This window comes from Theropithecus gelada, chromosome 12 (genome assembly GCF_003255815.1).
Source record: "Theropithecus gelada isolate Dixy chromosome 12, Tgel_1.0, whole genome shotgun sequence".
Lineage (NCBI taxonomy): Eukaryota > Metazoa > Chordata > Mammalia > Primates > Cercopithecidae > Theropithecus > Theropithecus gelada.
Genome location: NC_037680.1, coordinates 17,591,676 through 17,614,656, shown reverse-complemented (window position 1 = coordinate 17,614,656; position 22,981 = coordinate 17,591,676). Strand labels below are relative to the sequence as shown.

Sequence of the window (22,981 nt, the reverse complement as noted above, 5' to 3'; positions counted from 1 at the left end):
GAATATGCAATTGCATTACTAGAATCCCTCCCAGAGCCTTTAAAGGAGCTCATGTGTGCAGTGATGAGCCTTGAAGCTGAAGTTTCATTAGTTTCACTCTAAACCTACATTTTCGTGCTAGCCACATCAGCACAGTTGGGCAATACTGGGTCTGCTCCTACCCTCCGTGCTCCTGGTCATGAACTTGAGATGGGACCTCAGCACCTATTGTCCTGGAATTGCTTTATCCTCTTCCTATTCCCAATCTCAGCCTCTTTCCCTTTTCTTATGCTAGTGTCATCTTCATTTTGTCTTCACACTTCCCACGTCAGAACCTCAAACTGATTGCCAGTGGCCTCAATGAAAGGCGAAAAGTCTTGACTCTCTGAAGAACAATTTCTTGCCTGCCTTCCTTTCCCTTCCTTCTGTCCTTCTCTCCTTCTCTCCTTCCTTCTTTCCTTCCTTCCTTCCTTCCTCCCTTCCTCCCTCCCTCCCTCCCTGTCTCTCTCCCAGGCTGGAGTGCAGTGCTGTGATCTCAGCTCACCACAACCTCTGCCTCCTGGGTTCAAGCGATTCTCATGCCTCAGCCTCCCGAGCAGCTGGGACTACAGGCGAGTGCCACCACGCCCGACTAATTTTTGTTTTTAGTAGAGATGGGTTTTCGTCATGTTGACCAGGCTGTTATGTTAACTACCAAGTGTCAGTTGGTGGTGGAGGGCAACTGAGAGCTGTTTTTTCCAGTAGTCAGAATGTACTTGTATGTTTGCCAGTTGTGATAGCTGCATTCTCGGGCGTGGTGGCTCACGCCTGTAATCCTAGCATTTTGGGAGGCTGAGGTGGGGGGATCACTTGAGGTCAAGAGTTCGAGACAAGCCTGGCCAACAATGTGAAACCCCGTCTCTACTAAAAATACAAAAATTGGCTGGGTATGGGTAGTGCTTGCCTGTAATCCCAACTACTCGGGAGGATGAGGCAGGAGAATTGACTGAATCCGGGAGGTGGAGGTTGCAGTGAGCTGAGATGGCACCATTGCATTCCAGCCAGGGGGACAAGAGAGAAACTCTGTCTCAAAAAAAAAAAAAAAAAAAGATAGCTGCATTCACATCTACTCTATCATTCAATCCTCACAACATTCCTATGAGATAGTAAAGTTATCAACATTTTTAAAGATGAGGCAATAAACTCAGAGGATAAGTAATTTGACCAAGATTACACAGTAAGCAGTGAAGGATTCAATTGCAGACATTGATTCCGAATAGCTTTGATTAAATCAGTATGTGCTGAGAGCAGGGAAATACAGCTGATTGGCTGACCCAAGTCCTAATCATCTGACTTAGACTGAGTGTCCCTTCAATATCTATGCAGCTCTCTCTAGTCACTATATGAGATTTACCAAATCCTTCCTCCAGGCACAAAACATATCTATCTGGCTCATTAAGACAGAAAGTTATGCACAGGAGGAGACTTTGCTCTATATCCCCTATTGGATTTTAAGCTTGTTTGAAATCTTGACTATATACCATCCAAAGCTCAGAAGGGGTTCAGAAATTACAGAGATGACATGGACAATTATGATTTTCCCTCAGATGCTAACAGCTCTCAGATAGTCATAAATAAAGCTGATTTGAGTTATTCAGAGAGCAGAAAAAGAACATACCTTTGAAAGCCTACAAATGTCTTTTCAGAAAATAAACCTGAGACTAAGTGGAAGAAAAGGAGAAACTCTAAAACGAAATATAGATAAAATAAACTAAGAAGTAACATATCAGGCTATAAGGATGAACATGACAACAAAAATAGCTAAAAGAAAGTTAATGAAAATTTTGAAAATGAAAAAGAAATCTTATCTTTATCACTGTTCTCAGGTAAAAAGCATTTTGAGTCTGTGTTTTCATTTCACTCTCATGCTGATTTCTTCATAGAGAAAACAGAACCAGAACACCTGTTTCCTACCACCATATATATATATATAACTGTTACAGTAGGTAGCTAGTCAGGTAGGAGTGAGGCAGGAGAGGGTTCCCCACCAACCGCCCTACCCCCACCCCCACCCCACCACCAGAAATGTCAGAGGTGATCATCAGATGATGGTCCGGCAGTTATCACACTGGCTTTCTAAAATAACAATTGGTTGCAGCCAGTGCCAGAGGAGGCAGTTTCCTGATGGTCTGGCAGTTGTCATACTAAAATGATAATTGGTCCAGCCAGTGCCAGGGAGAGGCAATCTCCCAATAGATAAAAACACTTAAAATTGGTAATCAGCGGCTTCCAATAAAATATTCAGGAATGGGGTGAGTGGGCACGAGCATACACATGAAGAAGCAAAATGGTGGAGTATAACCTTCCAGGTGTATTTCACTGGAAATGGGAAGAATGCTTTAGGCAAGCATGCATACAACTCCAGTAAACACACTGCACATGCTTACCTCCAAAGCGTTAGCAGGTCACCATAGGGGTGACTCACCCTAAGGGAAGAATCATGGGAAAAGGGATTCAAGACCCTGGAAATAGGCCAACATATAAACTCCAAGTCAAAAGGTCAAATGGCACACTTGACCCTCACAGTGCCCGCTTGGGTCTCTTCCAAGTGTACTTTTCCTTTTTTTCCTGCTTTAAAACTTTTTAATAAACTTCTACTCCTGCTGTGAAACTTGCCTTGGTCTCTTCTTCTACCTTCTGACCCTAAGTAGAATTCTTTCTTTTGAGGAGGAAAGAATTGAGGTTGCTACTGACCGGTCAGATTCATCGATCATGACCTGGATATTTGCCGCCACTAACGAAACCTACCATAACCTACTTTGATCCTACTCTCCTTCCCTCTTGTTAAAATGGACAAGAGTAACTGTCCTTTCTCCTATTTACTTTATTGAATACCATCACAATGTGCATGAAATTATACACAACCCATTAGCCTGTTTCCTGTATATTTATGCCCTCCCTCTCACTTGGGTATTCCCATCAGCTTAACAATTTTTGTTTGTTATCAGAGTAGTACATGTACATAATATAAAGAGTCAAACAGTAAAACAAATGGACAGGACTGAAAGGAGAAATAAACAATTCAACAACTATAGTTGGTGAGATCAGCCTCCCTCTCTCAGTAACTGATAGAAAACAGCACACAAAAATTAGTAAGGTAGAGAAGATTTGAACAGCATTACCAATCAATTGAACCTAACACACATTTGTGGGTTGCTACAGAAAACAACTGACAGTTAAATTCTTTTCAATGCATTTAAACATTTACCAAGATAAACTACATGCTGAGTACTAAAACAAGCATCAGTAAATATCAATGGCTACAGTATATCCTCTGGCTGCCAGAGAATTAAGTTAAAAATTAAAAATGAGAGATATAGAAAAATTCCAGCTATTTGGAAATTAAGCTAAAACACTTCCAAATAACTCATTGATAAAAGAAATCACAAGGAAGTTAGAAAATGGTTGAAATGGAACAATAATGAAAACACAATAAAAATAATTTGTAAGATGCCATTAAAAGATTTTCTTAAAGTTATGGCTTTAAATGCTACGTCAGGAAGGAATAAAGGTGTAAAATCTTTCACCTTTTCTTAGAGGAAAGTTATGGCTTTAAATGCTATGTCAAGAAGGAATAAAGGTGTAAAATCCATGATCTAAGCTTCTAACTTAAAAAGCTAGGAAAAAGATGGACAAATTAAACAGCATAATGAAAAAGAGGGAAATAATTAGTCAAGTTGGAAATCAATAAAATAGGTAATACACAACAGGAAAAAAAATCAAGAGATAAAAAAATTGACCTTTGAAAAGATTAAAGCTGATAAACTTTTACCAAGAGCAATCAAGAAAGGGGAAAAAAATACCAAAATTAGAAAAGAAGAAGGGCTATTACTTCATGTCCTACAAACATTAAAAGGTTAACAAAAAGGGAACATAATGAACAAATAACTTCATGCGAATAAGCCTGACAACATCCATAAAATGGTTACGATAGGAAATAGTAGAAGACCCAGCTGTGGCCTAGAAATTGAAATTATGAAAGATTTGAAACTATAATAAAAATGTTGAGAATATGGTGGAAGGATGAACAATATGCATGAAGAGAATAAGAAATTTTAGTAGAGTCATTGGAACACTGAAAGAATCAGATGGAAACTCTGGAAGTAAACTCATTAGGTGAGCTTAACAGCAAACTGGACTCAATTTAGGAAATAATGTGCGAACTTGAAAATAGGTCAATAGATAATACCCACATTGAAAAACAAAACAGTTAAAGAATGAAAAAAAGAAAACCAAAACAAAACAGAGCATCTGAGATATATGAGGTAACATCAAATGACTTAATATATGCATAACTGGAGTCACAGATGGAGAGGAAAGAGTATGAAGAAAAAATATTTAAAGAAATAATGACTGGAGATTTTTGAAAATTAATGAAAGACATCAACCTATACATCTAAAAAGCTCAAGAAATCCTAAGGAGGATCAATTCAGAGAAAATCATACCTGCAGTAAAACTGCTGAAAATCAAAGATAAAGAACAAATTTTAAAAGCAAATGAAGCAGGGGAAGAAAACACATATTACACACAGTGCAAACCACCACAGAGCAGGACCCAGTGAAAAAACGTCTCTAAAGTCTTGGCGGGGGGGTGGGGGGTCGGTCGGGGGACGGACAGGTTGGGAAACACCTATCAACTTAGCATTCAATATCCAGTGAATGGTCATTTAAAAATGGATTCTTTCTGATCATTTTAGAAAGAAAAAATAAGTTTTAAAAAATGAAGGAGAAATAAAAGCAATTTGAGACACACAAAAGCTTCACTAGAAGAAATGCTAATAGAAATTCTTCAGGCTAAATGGAATTTATGCTAGAAGGAAATAAAGATCTGAAAGAAGGGGCAAAGAGCCCTAAAAGGGTAAATATTTGGGTAAATGTAATTTACATTTTTTGTAAAAAAAAAAAAAAAAAGAGGCCAAGCGCGGTGGCACACACCTGTAATCCCAGCACTTTGGGAGGCCAAGGCAGGCAGATTACTAGGCCAGGAAATTGAGACCATCCTGGCTAATACGGTGAAACCCCATCTCTACAAAAAATACAAAAAATTAGCAAGGCGTGATGGCGGGCGCCTGTATACAGTCCCAGCTACTTGGGAGGCTGACGTAGGAGAATGGTGTGAACCCGGAAGGCAGAGCTTGCAGTGAGCAGAGATCGCGCCACTGCACTCCAGCCTGGGCAACAGAGCAAGCCTCCCTCTCAAAAACAACAACAACAACAACAACAAAAAACACTCCGTATGTATATGTTTTAAATGTACTTTAAAAACTCTTGCCTATTTTAAATTAAAAAAATGTATCTTGTGTTTTATATCATGTGTGGAAGTAAAATATAAGCAGATAAAAGCACAAAAGGTTGAACAGAATTAGACTGCTGGATGTGAGGTGTCATATTAGTTGAAATAGACTATGCTAACGGTACTTACTGTAATCTTTAGGGCAACTTGAAAACAGATCAAAGGAATTGTAGTGAAATTTTGAATATACAAGATAAAACAGAAAATGTTAAAGTGCGATTCATTCAGTATAAACCAGGAGAGGAGAAAGAGAGGAATAAAAAATGGATGGAATAAATAAGTATTACAAGATGGAAGAGTTAAACCCAAACTTAAAAATAATCACATTAATTGAAATGGAGTAAACACTCCAAGTGCAGATATTTTCACACTGGATAAAAGGCAAGATTCAACTATATGCTATTTACATGAAACACTTTGGAGAGAAGTAAACTGAAGGTAAAAGAATGGGGAAAGATAACTTTTAAAAGAGTATAAAAAGCTGATGTGACAACAGTAATCATTAAAGTAACTCTAAAATGAAGAGGGTCTCACTATTGATAAAGATCTTTCGTGAAAATTAAAAAAAATCAACAAATCAAGAAGACATAACAAACTTAAATATGTGTGCCCTTGATAACAGAATTTCAAAATACACACAAAGTTAACAGAACTAAAGGGAGAAGCAAACCAATCCATGGATAAAGTTAGAGATTTTAACACCATTGTTCGGTAATTGCTGGAAAAAAGGAAACAAAAATGAGTAAACATATAGATTTAAATAGTACTATCAATCAGCTCTACCTAATCGTCATTCATAATACACAACAATTAACTGCAGAAAAGTTTTTTCAAACGCATATAAAACCTTCACACAGACTATATTCTGTGCCATAAAACAAGTATCAATAAATGTCAACTGATTGAAATCATACAGAGTATATTATCTGACCACCACAGATTTAAGAGATCAATAAAACTATGATAGCTAGGAAAATTCTCCCAAATATAGAAGGTAAACCCATGAGCCACAGAATAAATCCCAAGGCACATTAGAAAATATTTTGAACTTGTGATAATGTACATACAACAAACAAATTATAGAATGTAATTAAAGCAGCAGCTAGAGAAAAATTAAAAACTTTACATGTTTATAAGAAAAGAACTACATAAAAATCAATGATTTAAGTCTTCACCTTAAGAAGCTAAGAAACAAAGGGTAAGTAATAAAGCTAAATGAGGACACACTGATAAAACAGAAAATGGACACCAACAGAAAAAAATGAACAAAGTCTGTTTTTTATAAATATCTAGCAAGATTGATCATTATTAATAACTGTTTCTCTAATTGTCAGCAAGGTGAACTAAAGGACACGTCTATTTTTGTATTTTTTTGGGCATCACTGTATCTTATGCCAAATAAGGGCTCAATTGTGTAATTATTACTAACAGGAGACACTTGTCCATTCAGCCTAAAACCTTAAATCCCAAGAGGAATGGATTTGATCAAGACTTCGATGTGCTAAGTTCTTTTATGCTTGAATGTTAACAGTTCTCACTCCTTCTCTCTCTCTCTCTCTCTCTCACACACACACACACACACACACTCGGTAAGTGTCTTTTTAAAAAAAATTTTTTTAGACAGGGTCTCAATCTGTCTGGAGTGCAGTAATGTGATCTTGGCTTACTGCAGCCTTAACCTCCTAGGCTCAATCGATCGTCCCCCTTAGCTTCCCGAGTAGCTGGGACTACAGGCCCATGCCATCATACCCCCCAATACAAAAATTTCTGCAGTTTTCGTAGAGACGAGTTTTTGAACTCCCAGGCTCAAGCGATCTGCCTGCCTCAGCCTCCCAAAGTGCTGGGATTGTAGGCATGAGCCACCTCACCTGACCGGAAAATGTCTTTTCAAAATAAGAGGAATTTACATTATCCTAGCAATTGCATGCCACATTACTTCCAAATGATTATAAACATCTCATTAGTAATGATGGTCTGCGTAAGAATTAAATACAAACTGCCAAATCAACCACATGACCTATATTACCTTTCCCAAGCTTGGTGTAGTCAATGATTTCACTGATTTACTGTTTTTGATTTTACCATCTTTGCCATTCTGGATAGCTTTGATATACTGACTTGCCCAGCGTGTACATTTTAAAAATATATAACCTTTTTTCTTATTAATAATGTAATAGTTTTATGAAAAGCTTGGAAAATGCAGTACATTGGAACAAACGACCCCAGTACATAATCTGAAGACAAATATTATCATTATATTCTTGTCTTATATTTTCCTCAAGTATATTTTTATTAAATATCGGTACATGATAGTATGGCTTATTTTTTCTACTTTATGTAGTATTCATTTTTTTTCTCCTATCTTCCAGTAAAATTTTGTGGGATATTTTCTTCCTTGTAGAGTCCGTAAGTCTCAAGAAAATTCCTAGACTTTTTCCATTTTATTTTCTGCCACTGTGATTGGGATTTTATTTCCCATCGATGGTTTCTGTCAGTACATATATCCTGTGGATTATCTCTAGATTTTCCTAGCCATTTTACAAAGCTGGCATGAAATTCTGAATTTGAGTCTCCTAGGAAGACAATTGTATAAAATTTCCAAATATAGGCCTACTTTCTCCTATACTTGGAGAATCCATTTCCTCACTCAGATTCTACTTCTTTCCTCAAAGATTCCTTTCATTTCTTCTTTGAAAAATCTTTTACATTTTAACTTCCTATTTGGCCACTCAGCAGAACGTGACACTGTTAGACATTTCTTTTCCTGAAACATTCTCCTCTCCAACTTCCTGGAGGGAAATGTTCCTGATTTAATCTTATTATGCATCCTTTTTAGCATAATGATAAAATTTTATGTTTCTACCCTAAGCTGCCTTCTTTTCAGCCTACATAAGCAGATTATCATTTGTGTATTGATGATTACTTCGTTTATAACTGAGATCACTTTTATGATTCACATATCCAACCAGAATGCACCATAGGAACCCTAAGTTCAACAGCCTCCAAATGAAATTTTTTTTTTCCCCAAAATATTCCCATTCTTGTGATTACTCTATCGGTGAACAGAACTACCCTCCACCCAGTTAGCCAAATGCAAAACCTGGAACCTGGAAGCCACTCTTAACTCCTCTTTCTCCCTTCTACCATATGTAATTTATTTTCAAGTTGTTTCAATGTTTTCTCTCAACTATCCCCTTAATGGGAAAAGCCCCCTCCAAACTATGTAAAGATTGACAGATTGTTGATCAGCATGAAATACCCCATCTGAAATACTTCAGTCCTCCCAGGTTAAGTCAGGTTCCTTTAATAAGGTTTGTAATAAACTGTATCCCTGCCTTACTGGTTTGTGTTAGTCCTTTCTTCCCTTTACACAGTAGGATATAGTCATGTTCATTTTCATTTCTATAAATGTTCTGTATGAACCTTGGTCAGCCTCTAAGACTTCAAATAATGGGCTGGATGACACCCTCACTAACCTGCTTAGTTTCCACTGAATCTCAATTTAGACATCACTTCCTCAGAAAAGTCATCTGGGACTCCCACCCTCATCCCAGTTTAGGGGCTCCTCTTGTATTCCTATCACAATGATCCCCTACTATTATATGACTGCACCTTCTTCAAGAAAATAAACTTTATGAACACACAGACCATTTCTACTTTATCACTGTAAACAGCTCTACACAGTGCCAGGCACTCCATTTAATTAACTGCTAATATAAATTAAACTGAATTGTCTTTTTCTTCATCTCTCTATTCTTGTCCTTATAATCTGGGAACATTTCTCAACCTTGTCTTCTACTGATTCAAATGTCTGATTTATCATTTCTGGTGTTGATCAAATTTAATGCATCTAACTTTAGTACCTTTTTTCAATTGCATGTCATTCTCATTTTTCATCTTTGCCTGTTACAATGACTATCACAATTATTTTAGGACTTTATAAAAAGTCTAAAAACCTCTGCTTATGGCAATGTATCTATCTATTTTAGAGCAGAATAGCAGAGTTCTCAGTGCACTTTTTTTTTGCTGTAATTGTTATTTACAAATCCCACCTTTTTTTCTCTTTGCTTGTTATCGATTAAGGCCTGGTTTGAATCTCAGCAAATGGGTAGGATACCATAGAAATTGTTCAGGTGTTATGTCACAGGCTGGCAAAAGACTACACCTGCATCCTTTACAAAAGGAACAAGGGGGTGGGGGAAGAGCCAGGGAGAGGTGGAAAGGAAGCACAAGAGGACAACAGGAATGACAAACCTTTTGCTTGCCACTGTATACTGCAGAGGCATGCAGACCTCTCTGGTATTCCCCAACAGCCCCCCCAAAAGCAACAACATATTATGTGAAAGATTTCTACCAATGTGTATTCTATTTAAAAACAGTGATCAAAGCAAATGCCACTCTTCGTCTTCTCTTAGGAACAAATGATTCTGAGGTGGTAGATGGAGACACCACATCCCAATGTTCTCAAACTATTAAGGGGACTGGCTGCGGCAGAGTAGGAAGCAAAAGGTTACACAAAGTTCATTAGTAACATTTATAATATTATTAACCACTTATCCTACTTTACTATACTTGCATAGATAATGTTCTAAATTTTTCAACCCGCTTTTATTCTATTAGGGAAAATTCAGTACATGTATGTGTGTCTGAGGCACATGGAAGGCTTTTCACTGTGCCTTTCTACTACCACATTGGCCATAATTTTAAAGTACGAAATGTGTTACTATTGTTAAACTGATTCAGGAATATCCTTCCCCAATTTGCTTTTTGATAGCATCAAATGATTAAACTGTCTAGGATAACTGAAATTAAGACGGGATAGGAATGACAGGGAAAAGGTGATCTCTAAGTGTTACATTAATCGTACATAGCATTAGAATAAGTCATCCAGTATTGATGGTTCATACATATTAAAATAAATGCATATTAATATTTCACAGTTAAGAATGTCTTCAATTGGTTCCAAAAAATAAGAGCTTACCTATGTAGAAAAGACAATTACTATGCATGATTTATCATATCAAATACATGGCTCTTTCGCAAAGCATCGTATCAATCTAAAAAAGAGTATGTATTTTTCAAATAAACACAAGATAGCCGATTAATTCTGAATAAGTAGTAACAACTTTATTTTAACTCATGTTGAAATGCAAAAAATATTTTCAGCAACAAGATACAAGTATTATGTATCTTATCATTAACATCAGCTAATTAAAAACGAGGCTGAAAAGTTCAATAGAAGTTTTTATACACTTGAATCTTGAAAATCAATTTCCCCAAGAACTAATCTTTAAATAATTTTTGCGGAATTTCATTTTCAAAAATGAGACTCACGTAAGTTACATCTTCATTTTTTAAAACTGAATGCAAAATTTACTGGGTTACAGTATACAATGATAAACTCTGACAACAGAAAAATTTAAATATAAGAATTTCTTTTCAAACATAAAGTTCACATACTGCAAACAGAAGACACTGTGTGATTTCATTCCTAGTAAGGAGTTAGTCCTGCATATGTTAGGCACTCAATATTTGTTCAACTGGACCTAAAATTTACATCATTCCATGAACACTTAAATAAAGTAGAGCTCATTAACTTGTATAAAAAAGGTTTGTAAAATACACTCATGTGTGCGGAAAGTGCTGTCTTTATAATCTGAGAACACTAAAACAAATCCACTCACCCACCCACCTTCTTTTGTGAGAATACATTGAATATTTTTATTTTATCCATCAAAGAGCATGCATGTCCAAGTCAGAATAATTCACCTCGTCAAGTATGTTTGGCTCTAAGCCAAGTATATTTAAGTATGTTGAGTTGGATTTTCACAATCCCTGTTCTATTTTAGTAACACTGGGTCATATCTATGACCCACATTTTATAAAGAATTCTGATTAAGATTTTAAACTTATGCACAAAATTTAAACGGGTAAATTATTAATTCTAATTTTGGCCATCTAAGCTCTTATTTAGATCCAGTTTTAAAAAAACCAATAATGTTCATGACAACTTTTTGAGATCTTTGTTAATATTTTAAAACAATTTTATTATAACTGATGTCCTAAAAAGGCACTGTTTTCACATTTCATCATGCAGTAAATTGATCACATTTTTGAAAATTATCATTTGCTCTGTTAATCAATTGTCCTCCAAAGTAAAGCACATTTAAATGAAATATTTCTGCTAACCTGAACTTTCAACATTTAACTGATTTCTATTTCCAGAAATTCACTCTTTTTAACATACCACACACAAGCCCCAAACAAATACAGGTATTTACACACACACAGACACACACACGCATACACACACACACACACACACAAATGATCACATTATTTCATGCAAGGTTCTCCAATTACCATTTCAAGACAATGACACATGACTATTCAAGGAGGTAACATTGGCAAGCCATATTATGGCACCTTCATTATTTGTGCTCCAAATATCAACACACATTAAAATTAAAAAATGAAAAGGCACAAATATAGTATTTCTAAGTGTTGGTCTAAACAACAGTTACTCAATGATTATTTTTATAGTATGTAACATTTTAAACCATTCACTACTTTCTCAGAAAAAGCCCTGCTTAAGGTGACAAAGGGAAACAGGAACAGGCTAATAGTTCAAAAGGCTGGACAGAATATCTATGCCTATTTTGAAAGTAATGTATGTAGCTTAAAAATGAGGGGGAGGAGGCTATTAGAGCACTCATGTCAGAATACATTAAGTGTTTTTATCATTGCCTCAAGAACCCACAATACCAAAAATATACATAATAAATAAAAAAATAAATCAACTACCATATGATTCTGTTAGTATAATGGTAGGCGTTATATTATCTGAAAAGTGGACATTTCTACACACATGGATATTCTTACAGCACAGTGTTTGACATTTTTGGTACAAAATGTGCTACCAAACTAAAAAAAAAATCTTTATAATAAAATCCTTAAGATTTGCAATAAACTCTCGAGTAAGTAAGAAGCAGCTGAAATGTTCATTATATGGTATTTTTACTGAAGTCACTGTGGTTAGAAATATAGATTCAAGCGGTGAATTAATTCACAATGTGCCGGTGTGGTGTGCATTGGATATAAATGGATACATCAGTACTTTTCTGATATATGACAACATAATTCTATAGCCTGAGGGAATTTTTGTTTTCTTATAAGATCCTCGAAAAATCTTAAATTGGAAATGTATACATATGTATGTGTGTATGTGATTTTTAAAATTATAATATTGCAAACTTAAGAGGCTCAATCATATGACGGATTTAAGGAAGTGAATTTCTACCTCCCATAATACCCTTACACAGGATGAAGGATGAAGTCCATCACCAGGTAAGAATCTTTCTTCTATCCCAAGAGATTCTTCCAATTTCAAATTTAAGTTACCACGACAAAGAATGAAACTACATAGAAAGTAATGAAGACAGGTGAAAATACGATCTTTTTAAACTCCAGGTTGTTGTGGATAACAAAAGGTTATTTGAGTTTTTTCAATGTAAATATGAATCCCGATGAATCTGGATACATTAAAATTGCTTCAGTTAACACCTAACAAAGAGATAGCAAAAATAAGGTCTATTTGAAAACACCTCAAGCTTCATTTTTTCTTTTGTCCTGACTTCAAACATTAAATAAACAAATTATACAGATTTTTATCTGAAGAATAGTTATGTTTGCAAACATAGGTATATGCATTTTTTTCCAGTGACACACTTTTTCCCTTGTGGTCAAACATAAATCGTGCCCTTAAGAAGCACATTGTCACCACCACAGTAAGTCAGATGTGGTGCCCCGACACTGACTACTTCTGCTTCTCCAGGACAATGCACCAGAACAAACCTCCCTTGAGAACACAACTATCAACCACTGAACGTGTATATGTATTTAAAGCTAAAATTCATTTATAATAAAGAACTGGCGCATGAAAATCAGTTTATAAACAGTTTATCCTGTTCACATTATGCAGAATTTCAGTATCATCCACAATGTTAGTACAGTAACTGAAACACAATGAAGAAAAACGGGGAGACGGGGAGGTTCCTAGTGTGACCTGACATAGTCTAAGGGTTCTCTCCTTTGGTATGCATCTCCCACAGGCAAGTATCAGTTCACTATGTGAAGGAGAGTTGACTATCCAGGATTCATTTATTGTTCAGGTGTCTTTTCCAAAATGTGAGAAAATAGGAGTCAATTCAATAATGAGTATCTGTAATCCAAACCAATTTAACTACAATCAAGGATACCTTTCTTATCTATTATCATAAACATCCCAGTTGTCTCCATCTAAAAATTTCTTTCGAAAGTTAAGACACAATTAATTATACCTTAATAATTCCCTCAAAAGCAAAAAAATATATGTACCATTCAGCATACAAAAGTTACACAGTAAAAGTGCATATATATCTTTCTTAATTGGCCCACTCATTAAATTTACATTTGGTCATCCTTACTTTTAACATGTACAGAATTCTTCATATAAATGTAGGTCAGTATAAATTAAAAAAAAAATTACTTCCACACAATACATGCTTTCTTCATGAAATCTTAACCTCAATCAGTTCTTAATCATTGTAAACTTAGAATAAACCCACAGTTTGTTGGACAGTTAACATACAAGACAAACATCACAAATGTCACTAAAAATCTGGGCCAACTCATTGCATATTTGCCCCCTGAAATGAATAATAAATTAGAATTGAAGCAGTGTATTGCCGTAACTTACCTTGAAGGTAAGAGGGTTCTCCCATATTTATAGAACTTAGACTGGAGACATTACTGGTAATCTCCAATACAAGTGCTTTTAAAGAGAACTTAGTTTTAAACTTTGAGATAGCATAGGACAAACCCTATAAAATTCATTTTTCTTTTTGCAAAATAATGGAAGATCCTTTTGAAACTTAATATCTTCAGTTATCAATATTACTGCATTATGGAGCTAGTGCAATTCTGCATAGCCTTGGTCAAAATGACAAGGCACAATAAAAAAAAATTAAAGTATTATATGAACAAGAGAAGTCATTGAAGATAATTTAAGGCCTTGAAGTGAATTAATCAGTCTAATTTAAAGCTGAAGAATAAACCATAAATTATCCACCTGAAATGCAAGCCATATGCTTTTTCAGCTTCTGTTCTGTGGACAAAATAACAGAAACAACTCTTGCTTATGGTTTGTGTATTAGAATCCTTCTGGACCTGGAGGAGTAAAAGTCAATTCCATTTTTCAACTGTTCATGGAAGATTTCAGGACTGTTTTAGCCGTTTGCGTGGAATGCCAAACTGTGGACACTGTGCAGATGCTAGTGCTCGAAAGGCTTCTGCTACTAAATGAGGGTGAGACTGAATCATGGACTTCCACCCCGATGTTTCCATTATGTCGGTTGCTTGGCTGAGAAATAGAATTAAAAAGATGTTTACTAAAGAGTACTTTTCAAAATGTACTGTTGCACTGCAAATTTCAAAATATTTGGACACTTTTTACCTAGGTATTCGAATCATTTGCTTTTATTAAAATACCATCTTTATCTTACTGGTATTTTCTGTGGCAACTGAAACTATTAAAATTTTTCTGGAAGTTCTATTCCCTTAAAGTATGCGACATAGGTCTTCACAGTTCAACTCTCATTGTTACCATTTCTGTACCAGCTCTTTCAAGAGCCCCTTTCTCTGCTTTTATATGCCTCTTATAAGGCAGATTTTCTCTTGAGTTACAAATATTGAACTCTACTCTTCTCCCTTAACATTCATTATTCATTCTATCTCATCCACTATTCACAATTTTAACTATGAAATTCAATGATGTTAACTACTGATTTGCTAAATCCTAGGGCTCCACACAAAGTTCATTCCCAACCACTTGGTTTTCTCACTTGGATGTGCCTCAAGACCCATAAATTCAGGACTGTCAGATGAGAGCTCATCATCCCTCTCCCCAACCCCAAATTCTTCCTCCTACCTTTCCAGTCAGCTAAAACTTCCACCATCATCCAGTGATGCAAGCTAGAAATCTGGGAATCACCATAGACTCTCCTCTCCAATCATCAAAACCTTATTTTAAGGTCTGAAAGGCTTCAGAGATGTCCTGAATCCCAGTTTAAGGCCCACATCATCTCACGTTTGGATTATGACAACAGACTCCTAAGTGGTCTTCTAGTCTCCTGCTCCTCTCAAACTGAGCTTCCATAATGTTACCTTGGTAACACAAATATATGAGGCCCTCTTCATTGTTCCCCACTGCTCATATCCAAGTTCTTTAGAAAGACAAATACAGCATCATATTATGTTTGGTTTCTTACTCTACCCACACTTCCAACCCCCCCTTCCATGATCTGGCATTTTATACTCTGATACTGAACTACTTATTGTACCCTATGTACACTATGCTCTCACCAAACAATAACAGTAAATAAATGCTCCAGCAACATATCTAGTTACCCTTCCTTGCCTCATTTCTCTCCTTTATGCCATCTACCATCCAAGTCATATCTAAATACTAGATTCTCCCTTCAAAATATTTCTTACTTTCTTTTCTCTCTAGCCCCACTGTCACCAATCAAGTCTAATTTCCACCGCTCATCTCTTGCCTGAACTACTCCAATAACTTTTCAACTAGCCTACCTGTATTCAACCTTGTTTCTCAACTACTATCGCCACCGTAACCTCCCCACAATTCGTTCTCCACCCTGCATGCAGAGATTGTTAAAAACGCAAAACTAATCATGTCCCACTCTGGGTGAAAACCCTTTACTGGTCACCTACTACTCTGAATATCTAAAAATTCTAATGTTATTTTACATGGCCTTTCAGGATCTGACCTCTGCCTACTTTCTCCTGCTTCTTATTACCTACCTCCCCGCCGCAACACACACACACACACACACACACACACACACACACACACACACACACAGAGTATACTGCTCTTTCTCATTATTAAAACTTTGCACATCTCATGCCCTTTTTCTGGGGTGTACTTTTCTTCCTCTCTTCCCTCTTCTTTACCATGGTAACCTCTACAATATTTCTGGTATTTAGTTTCATAACAATTTTTTGAAAAGGCTTTCTCTGATTCCTAGATTAGGTTAAGTCTCTGCTATATGCTCCTAAGGGTATGCTACATATTCTCTATCATCACACTTTATTGCAATCACCTGTTTAATCAATCTGCTGCTAGACCATAAACTCCATGAAGGCAGGGAAAATATATGTCATGCTCACCACTGTATTCTCTATACTGTGCACTGTAACTTGGGAATTTACTGGATAATAAAAGATAAGTATCTGTCAAAAGAATGATCAACTACTACTTTACGCTTCTATACTTTGGTTCATGCTGTCCCTTCTGTCTGCAATGCTTGCTACTTCCTTCTTAGTTCTGCTAACTCCTATTTGTGTTTTAAGACTCAGCAATCTCTAGGAAGCCATTTCTAAATTTCCAGGGTTAGTCAAGTGCTTGTACATATTCTTCTATTGTATTACTTAGCATATTATAATGAAATGATATATTTATATATCTATCTATATTAGATAAATTTCTCAGGACCAAGAATTTCTCTTGAAATTATTTTTATATGCAGTACCCTACCTAGCATTGTACTTGACACACAGAAGATACTAGAGTAATGTTTGCTGAACTAAATAGTAGCTGATACTAACAAAACAATTTTTTAAGTTGGCAAACATCAAATTATTAGGTTGGTGCAAAAGTAATTGTGGTTTTTGCCATTAAAAGTAATGCCAAAATCTGCAATTACTTTTGCATCAGCCTAATACCAGTGTGTCATTGTGTTCAAAATTTCAATTAGTTGTTTAGAATCACATAGATACTTATTATACCTTTTTCATTTATTAATAAATATCTATTGATGAATATGAATACAGCTTCTCCAAGGGGGTACAAAACAAGCTATTTTTTGAACTGAAAAAGTTATAAAATGTAAAGTATTTCCTTAAGAGTAAAACTAGAGCTTGAAAATGGCTAAGTACAAAGGATCCCAAACTGACATTTGATGCTAATATATTTTAAACGCAAAACAATTTTTCTCTAGGATCAAATACCATGATGATATCATATTAGCATACACTGATCAACATATTATACAAGACAACCAATAATTTTAAAGTTTGTTTTTTTTTTTACTTTCAGAAAACAGAATCTACAAACTAATAGGATGAACTCAGTTAAACAACTTCACATATATCAAAACAGATTAAACCAATGGGAAATAATTAAGTCAATAAACTAATTCATTTCATTCTTTAAAATATTTGGCCAGGTGCGGTGGCTCACGCCAGTATAATCCCAGAACTTTGGGAGGCCGAGATGGGCAGATCACGAGGTCAGGAGATTGAGACCATCCTGGCTAACATGGTGAAACCCCATCTCTATTAAAAATACCAAAAATTAGCTGGGCGTGGTGGCGGGCTCCTGTAGTCCCAGCTACTCGGGAGGCTGAGGCAGGAGAATAGCATGAATCCAGGAGGCAGAGCTTGCAGTGAGCCGAGATTGTGCCACCGCACTCTAGCCTGGGCGACAGTGCGAGACTCCGTCAAAAAAAAAAAAAAAAAATTCCCAGTTTCTTATATCAACTTCTGATAATTTGAGGAAGTGAAATTTAAGGGTTTATAAGCAAAACTAATCAAAATCAGAAGCAAACACTTCAACCTATTGACTCCCCATTTTGATTTCAGATAATTACAAAGAATATTAAAGTCATGAAAAATAAGAGAAGGGAAAAAAGTAGAATAGTATGCTTATATTCACAAGAGTATGCTCATATTCACAAGATCCAGTCTTAGAAGATATAGCAACTATCCTACTCCTTATAGGTTCACTAGGGAAAAGGGAATATCAAATTGTTACCATTTTTGGAATATTAGGAAGCTAGTCTAATATAGCATATTACTCAAGGTACCTGGCTAACCTAAGAAGCAGTGAGTCAGCCTTCAAAAAGGCTTTCTCAGCAAATCTGGAGGGTAACATTCCTCATAAGAGTAAATGAATTATTTCCCACACTTTTTGGAATGTTTTTTGAAGGGGCACGGACTGGATCTCTAGCAATACCTGGACTCTGCTATATACCACATGGCATTATGCACTTAAGATATTACAGCATCTATCTGAGGTTGCATTAGAAGCTGACCTACAAGGGAGCATAGCCTCAGGAATCCACTAAGTAGTCTTTGTTTGTTTGTTTTTAATAACTGGCAGTTTGCTTCATATGACATCTGGATTCATACTTATTGTAGATGAACAAAAGGCTATGCAAACATTTAATTTCACTTATGCAGAGCAACTTTAAGTCAGAAACTGATGTCGTCTTACTTGCTGTTCCAGTTTTTCCCATCTTTACACCCAAGTTGTCGAAGTACACTGCACCTGCATTGAAGATTTAAACATACTTAAAAAAAAGTCCGGTGAAAAAATATTGAAGGTGTCATGCCCACTGAAATATAAGCATAGCTTACCTATTAATAAAGTCTATGGCTTGTGCTTTCAACTGTTCTGCACTGTGCAAATCTGCAAGGACAAGGGTATCCGCAACATTCTCTACTGAGAGGTTACTACACAAAGCTTCTTCGCACATGACCTTCAGCCGTTCCAGTGCATACTATCCAAAATGAAAACATAACCATTAAACGTTTACTCCAACTAAGTTCCTGAATACATGATACATTTGTAACTTGGAAAATAAAGGTAAAGTAGATTATTCTTTACAATTATTTTAAAATTCTTTAAGTTACTGTTTTAACCTAATATGAAGAAAATATAAATGAATGTACTTAGAAAAAAGACTAATTTTGTTTAGGAAACTGCAATTTGCATAAGTGTATTTTTTAAAGTAGGATTTATTCTAAAAAGCTACCTTATTACTCAGTATTCTTAATAAATATACTTCTCTACTACTTCAAACACTAATGTGTACCACCAAGTATACTGCATGCTGCCACCACTCAGTATTGAAGAATGAATTCATTATAATGTCAAATAAATCATATTTACAACCACTAAACATTCTTGCAGTTATTAGTGTATGTTATGTAACATGCTGAGCAGCTTTACTACAGTATAACTGACACACAATAAAGTACACATAAGGTTCACACTCTGGTAAGTTTATACAGCCATAAAACCATCATAACTCTGTAGTAAATATACCAATCGTCCCCCAAAGTTTCCCCCTACCTCTTTGTAATCTTTCCCTCTCGCCCCACCCTAGGTAATACCCCTGATATGATTTCTATCACTATAGATTACTTTGCATTTTCTGGAGTTTTCTATAAATGAAATCATATATTACATATTTGTTTTTGTCTGACTCCTTCATTCAGTATAATTATTCTGAGAATAATGAATGTTATTGCCTATCAATAGCTCAGTCCTTTTTATTCCATCATACATAGATATACAACAATACATTTTACACATTCAACTGCTGATGAATATTTGGGTTGTTACCAGTTCTTGGCTGTTACAAATGAAGCTGTTAGTCATATACAAGTGCCTGTATGGGCATATGCTTTCTTTCCTCTTAGGTAAAAACCTAAAATTGGACTCACTAGATCACAGTGTAAGTTTATGTTTAACTTTCTGAGAAACTGTTGAACACTTTTCCAACGTGGTTGTACCATTTTACATTTCCATCAGCAGCATATGAGAACCCTACTTTTTCCATGTCTTTAACATATGAGAATCCTATTCTTCCACATCCTTGAGAACACTTAGTATGGTCTTTGTACTTTTAGCCATTATAATGATATGTAGGAATATCTCATGATGGTTTGAATTTACATTTCCCTAACGACCTAATGATGTTGAGTATCATTTATTTTTGAGACAGGGTCTTGCTGTGTTGCCCAGGCTGGAGTGCAGTGGCACAATTAGGGCTCATTACAGCCTCAACCTCTTGGGCTAAAGGAATTCTCCCATCTCAGCCTCCTGAGTAGTTGAGATTACAGGCACATGCCACCACACCAGGCTAATTAAAAAAAAAAAAAAAAAATTGTAGAGATAGGGACTTACTATGTTGCATTTGCTGGTTTCAAACTCCTGGGCGCAAGTGATCCTCCAGCCTAGGCCTCCTAAAGTGTTGGGACTACAGGTGTGAGCCACCATGCTTGACTAGAATATCTTTTAATGTATTTCAGACATTATTTCAGAAAATGTCTGCTCAAATGTTTTGTCTACTTTTAGAAATAACATTGTTTTCTTATAACTGAGTTTTGAGAATTCTTTATATAGTCTGAATACAAAAGTCAAATATATTCTGAATAAAAGTTGTTCATTAAATATCTGCTGTGCAAAATATTTCCTCCCAGTTTGTAGCTAATCTTTTTATTGTCTTTTGAAGAAAAGCAGTTGTAATTTTATTGAAGTCTATTTTATCATTTTTTTCTTTTACAGATTTTTTGGTGCCACAGCTAAGAAATCTCTGCCTAACCTAACATCACAAAGACTTTCTCCTATGTTTCGTTTTAGAAGTTTTAGATTTTTAGGTTTATGATCCATTTTGCATTACTTTTTTTTTGAGATGGAATCTTGCTTTTTTGCCCAGGCTGGAGTGCAGTGGCATGATCTTGGCTCACTGAAACCTCTGTCTCCTGGGTTCAAGCGATTCTCCTGCCTCAGCCTCCCAAGAAACTGGGATTACAGGCACACACCACCATGCCCAGCTAATTTTTGTATTTTTAGTAGAGACAAGGTTTCATTTACCATGTTGGCCAGGCTGATCTTGAACTCCTGACCTCTAGTGATCCGTTCACTCTGGCCTCCCAAAGTGCTGGGATTACAGGCGTGAGCCACCATGCAAGGCCTGCCGTATTTTTTATGTATGGTTTGAGGTACACATGTAAGCATTCAATTGTTCCTGTACCACTTGTTTAAAGATTATCCTTTTTCTACTAAACTGTCTTTGCACCTTTGTCAAAAATTAAATATTCATAATGCGACGGTCTATTTTCATATTCTTTATTCTGTTCCATTATTTGTGTATCTTGACACCAGTACACACTGTCTTAATTTCTAAAGCTTTATAGTAAGTCATGATATCAAGTAGTGTTAGTCCTCTACTTTATTCTTTTTTTCCCCAAAGTTATTACACATAAAATCTTAAATCAGCTTGTCAACTTCTGGGGGGGAAAAAAAAAAAAAGAAAGAAAAAAGACTGCTAGAATCTTGAGAGGAATATGGTGACTCTACTATCAATTTTAAAGACAACTGACATTTTAACAATATTGAGACTTTCAGTCCATGGACAAGATTTATGTACTTATTTAAGTCTTCCTGAGTTTCTTTTAGCATATTTTGTAATTTTTTTTTCTTTTCAACTTTTATTTTAAAATCAGGGAGATACACGTGCAGGTTTGTTACAGAGGTATATTGTGTAATGGACATAAACATGGGAACAACAGACACTGAGGACTCCTTGAGGGGGTAGAGAAGGAGGGGGGCAAGGAATGAAAACTTACCTATTATTGGGTACTATGATCATTACCTGGGTGATGGGGTGAATCACACCCTAAACCTCAGCATCACACAATATACCTTTGTAATTTTCAATGTGCAGGTTTTAAACCTCTTTTTTCAAATGTATATCTATGTATTTAGTACTGACGATGCTGCTATTGTAAATGGTGTTTTTAAGTTTTTATTGAGACAGTTACAGATTCATGTGCAGTTGTCAGAAAAAATAGATTCCATATACACTTGGTCCAGTTTCCCCAATAGTAACATTTTTCAAATGATGTGTATATATACACATATACCATCCATCGACACATAACACATGCATAAGTACATATATACATACATACACGCATATGTGAACTTGTATACTGAATGTGCTTTTATGATTGAGAACCATTGGCTTATACATTTTTCTGACGTTTTCTGCAGTTTCTCTGCCTTCAAAAAAATCATTACAAAAAAGTATTATAAAATTGTTAATATTGTTTTTGCTCTTTCTATGCTGTCATAATAAAAAACCATCTCTACATGGAGAGAATCAAGTTACATAATATCCAATATTTTTTCCTTTTTTTAAAAAAGGTCATGCACTACATCTCAAGACTAAAAATACCTGAAAATTACATATGCCACTGTGTGTGTTCTTTTAAATGGAAGTCCATATACACTCAAAACGACTGAGTTTACAGGTTACTCTCCCATGAAAAAAATCACTTCTTTCTGGTTCAAGATGCTTTCACATCGTGACTTCAAAAAAAAAAATTTCATTTCCAGATTACCCTACTGTATGGTATTTCATAAAGCTCTCATGAGCCATCTACAAATAATACAAGTTATGTGGAGTTTGCATTTGATGACAGCATTCTATATAAATCAAGCTTGAGGGTATATTTTGGTTCCTTAAGACCTAATTACTTACTTTGTCTGCAGCTGCCAACAAGTTGTCAGCCATTTTGTCAAGGTTTGGTGCTCTCCCTGTGTAAATGAACCTCATCATTTCTTTAAAAACTTCAGGGTCTAAATCATTTATTTCCACTTGATTCTGATATCAAAAAACAACACAAAAAAGTTAAAAAAAATGCACACACAAATGAACCAAAATGAATCTTTGACAGTAATTTAAAAGCCCTACATCTACACTAAAATAGTGTATAACTCAAATACACATATACAGATATTTCTAAATTCTACTT

The 22,981-nt window shown here is 35.6% G+C and overlaps 1 protein-coding gene across 1 annotated transcript in view; it reads right to left on the bottom strand.

The window, feature by feature from the left end:
• Window positions 1–10,419: 10,419 nt before the first annotated feature.
• The window catches only part of SPOPL (speckle type BTB/POZ protein like), a 74,306-nt gene continuing 61,744 nt past the window's right edge, over window positions 10,420–22,981 (bottom strand). Inside the window, exons 8-11 of the mRNA XM_025405421.1 lie at window positions 22,708–22,830; window positions 18,791–18,933; window positions 18,648–18,701; window positions 10,420–14,711 (exon numbers count right to left, since the gene is read on the bottom strand). Of these exons, the coding sequence (XP_025261206.1) occupies window positions 14,567–14,711; window positions 18,648–18,701; window positions 18,791–18,933; window positions 22,708–22,830 (465 nt within the window). The 3' untranslated portion in view covers window positions 10,420–14,566. The remainder of the gene's footprint in view (window positions 14,712–18,647; window positions 18,702–18,790; window positions 18,934–22,707; window positions 22,831–22,981) is intronic.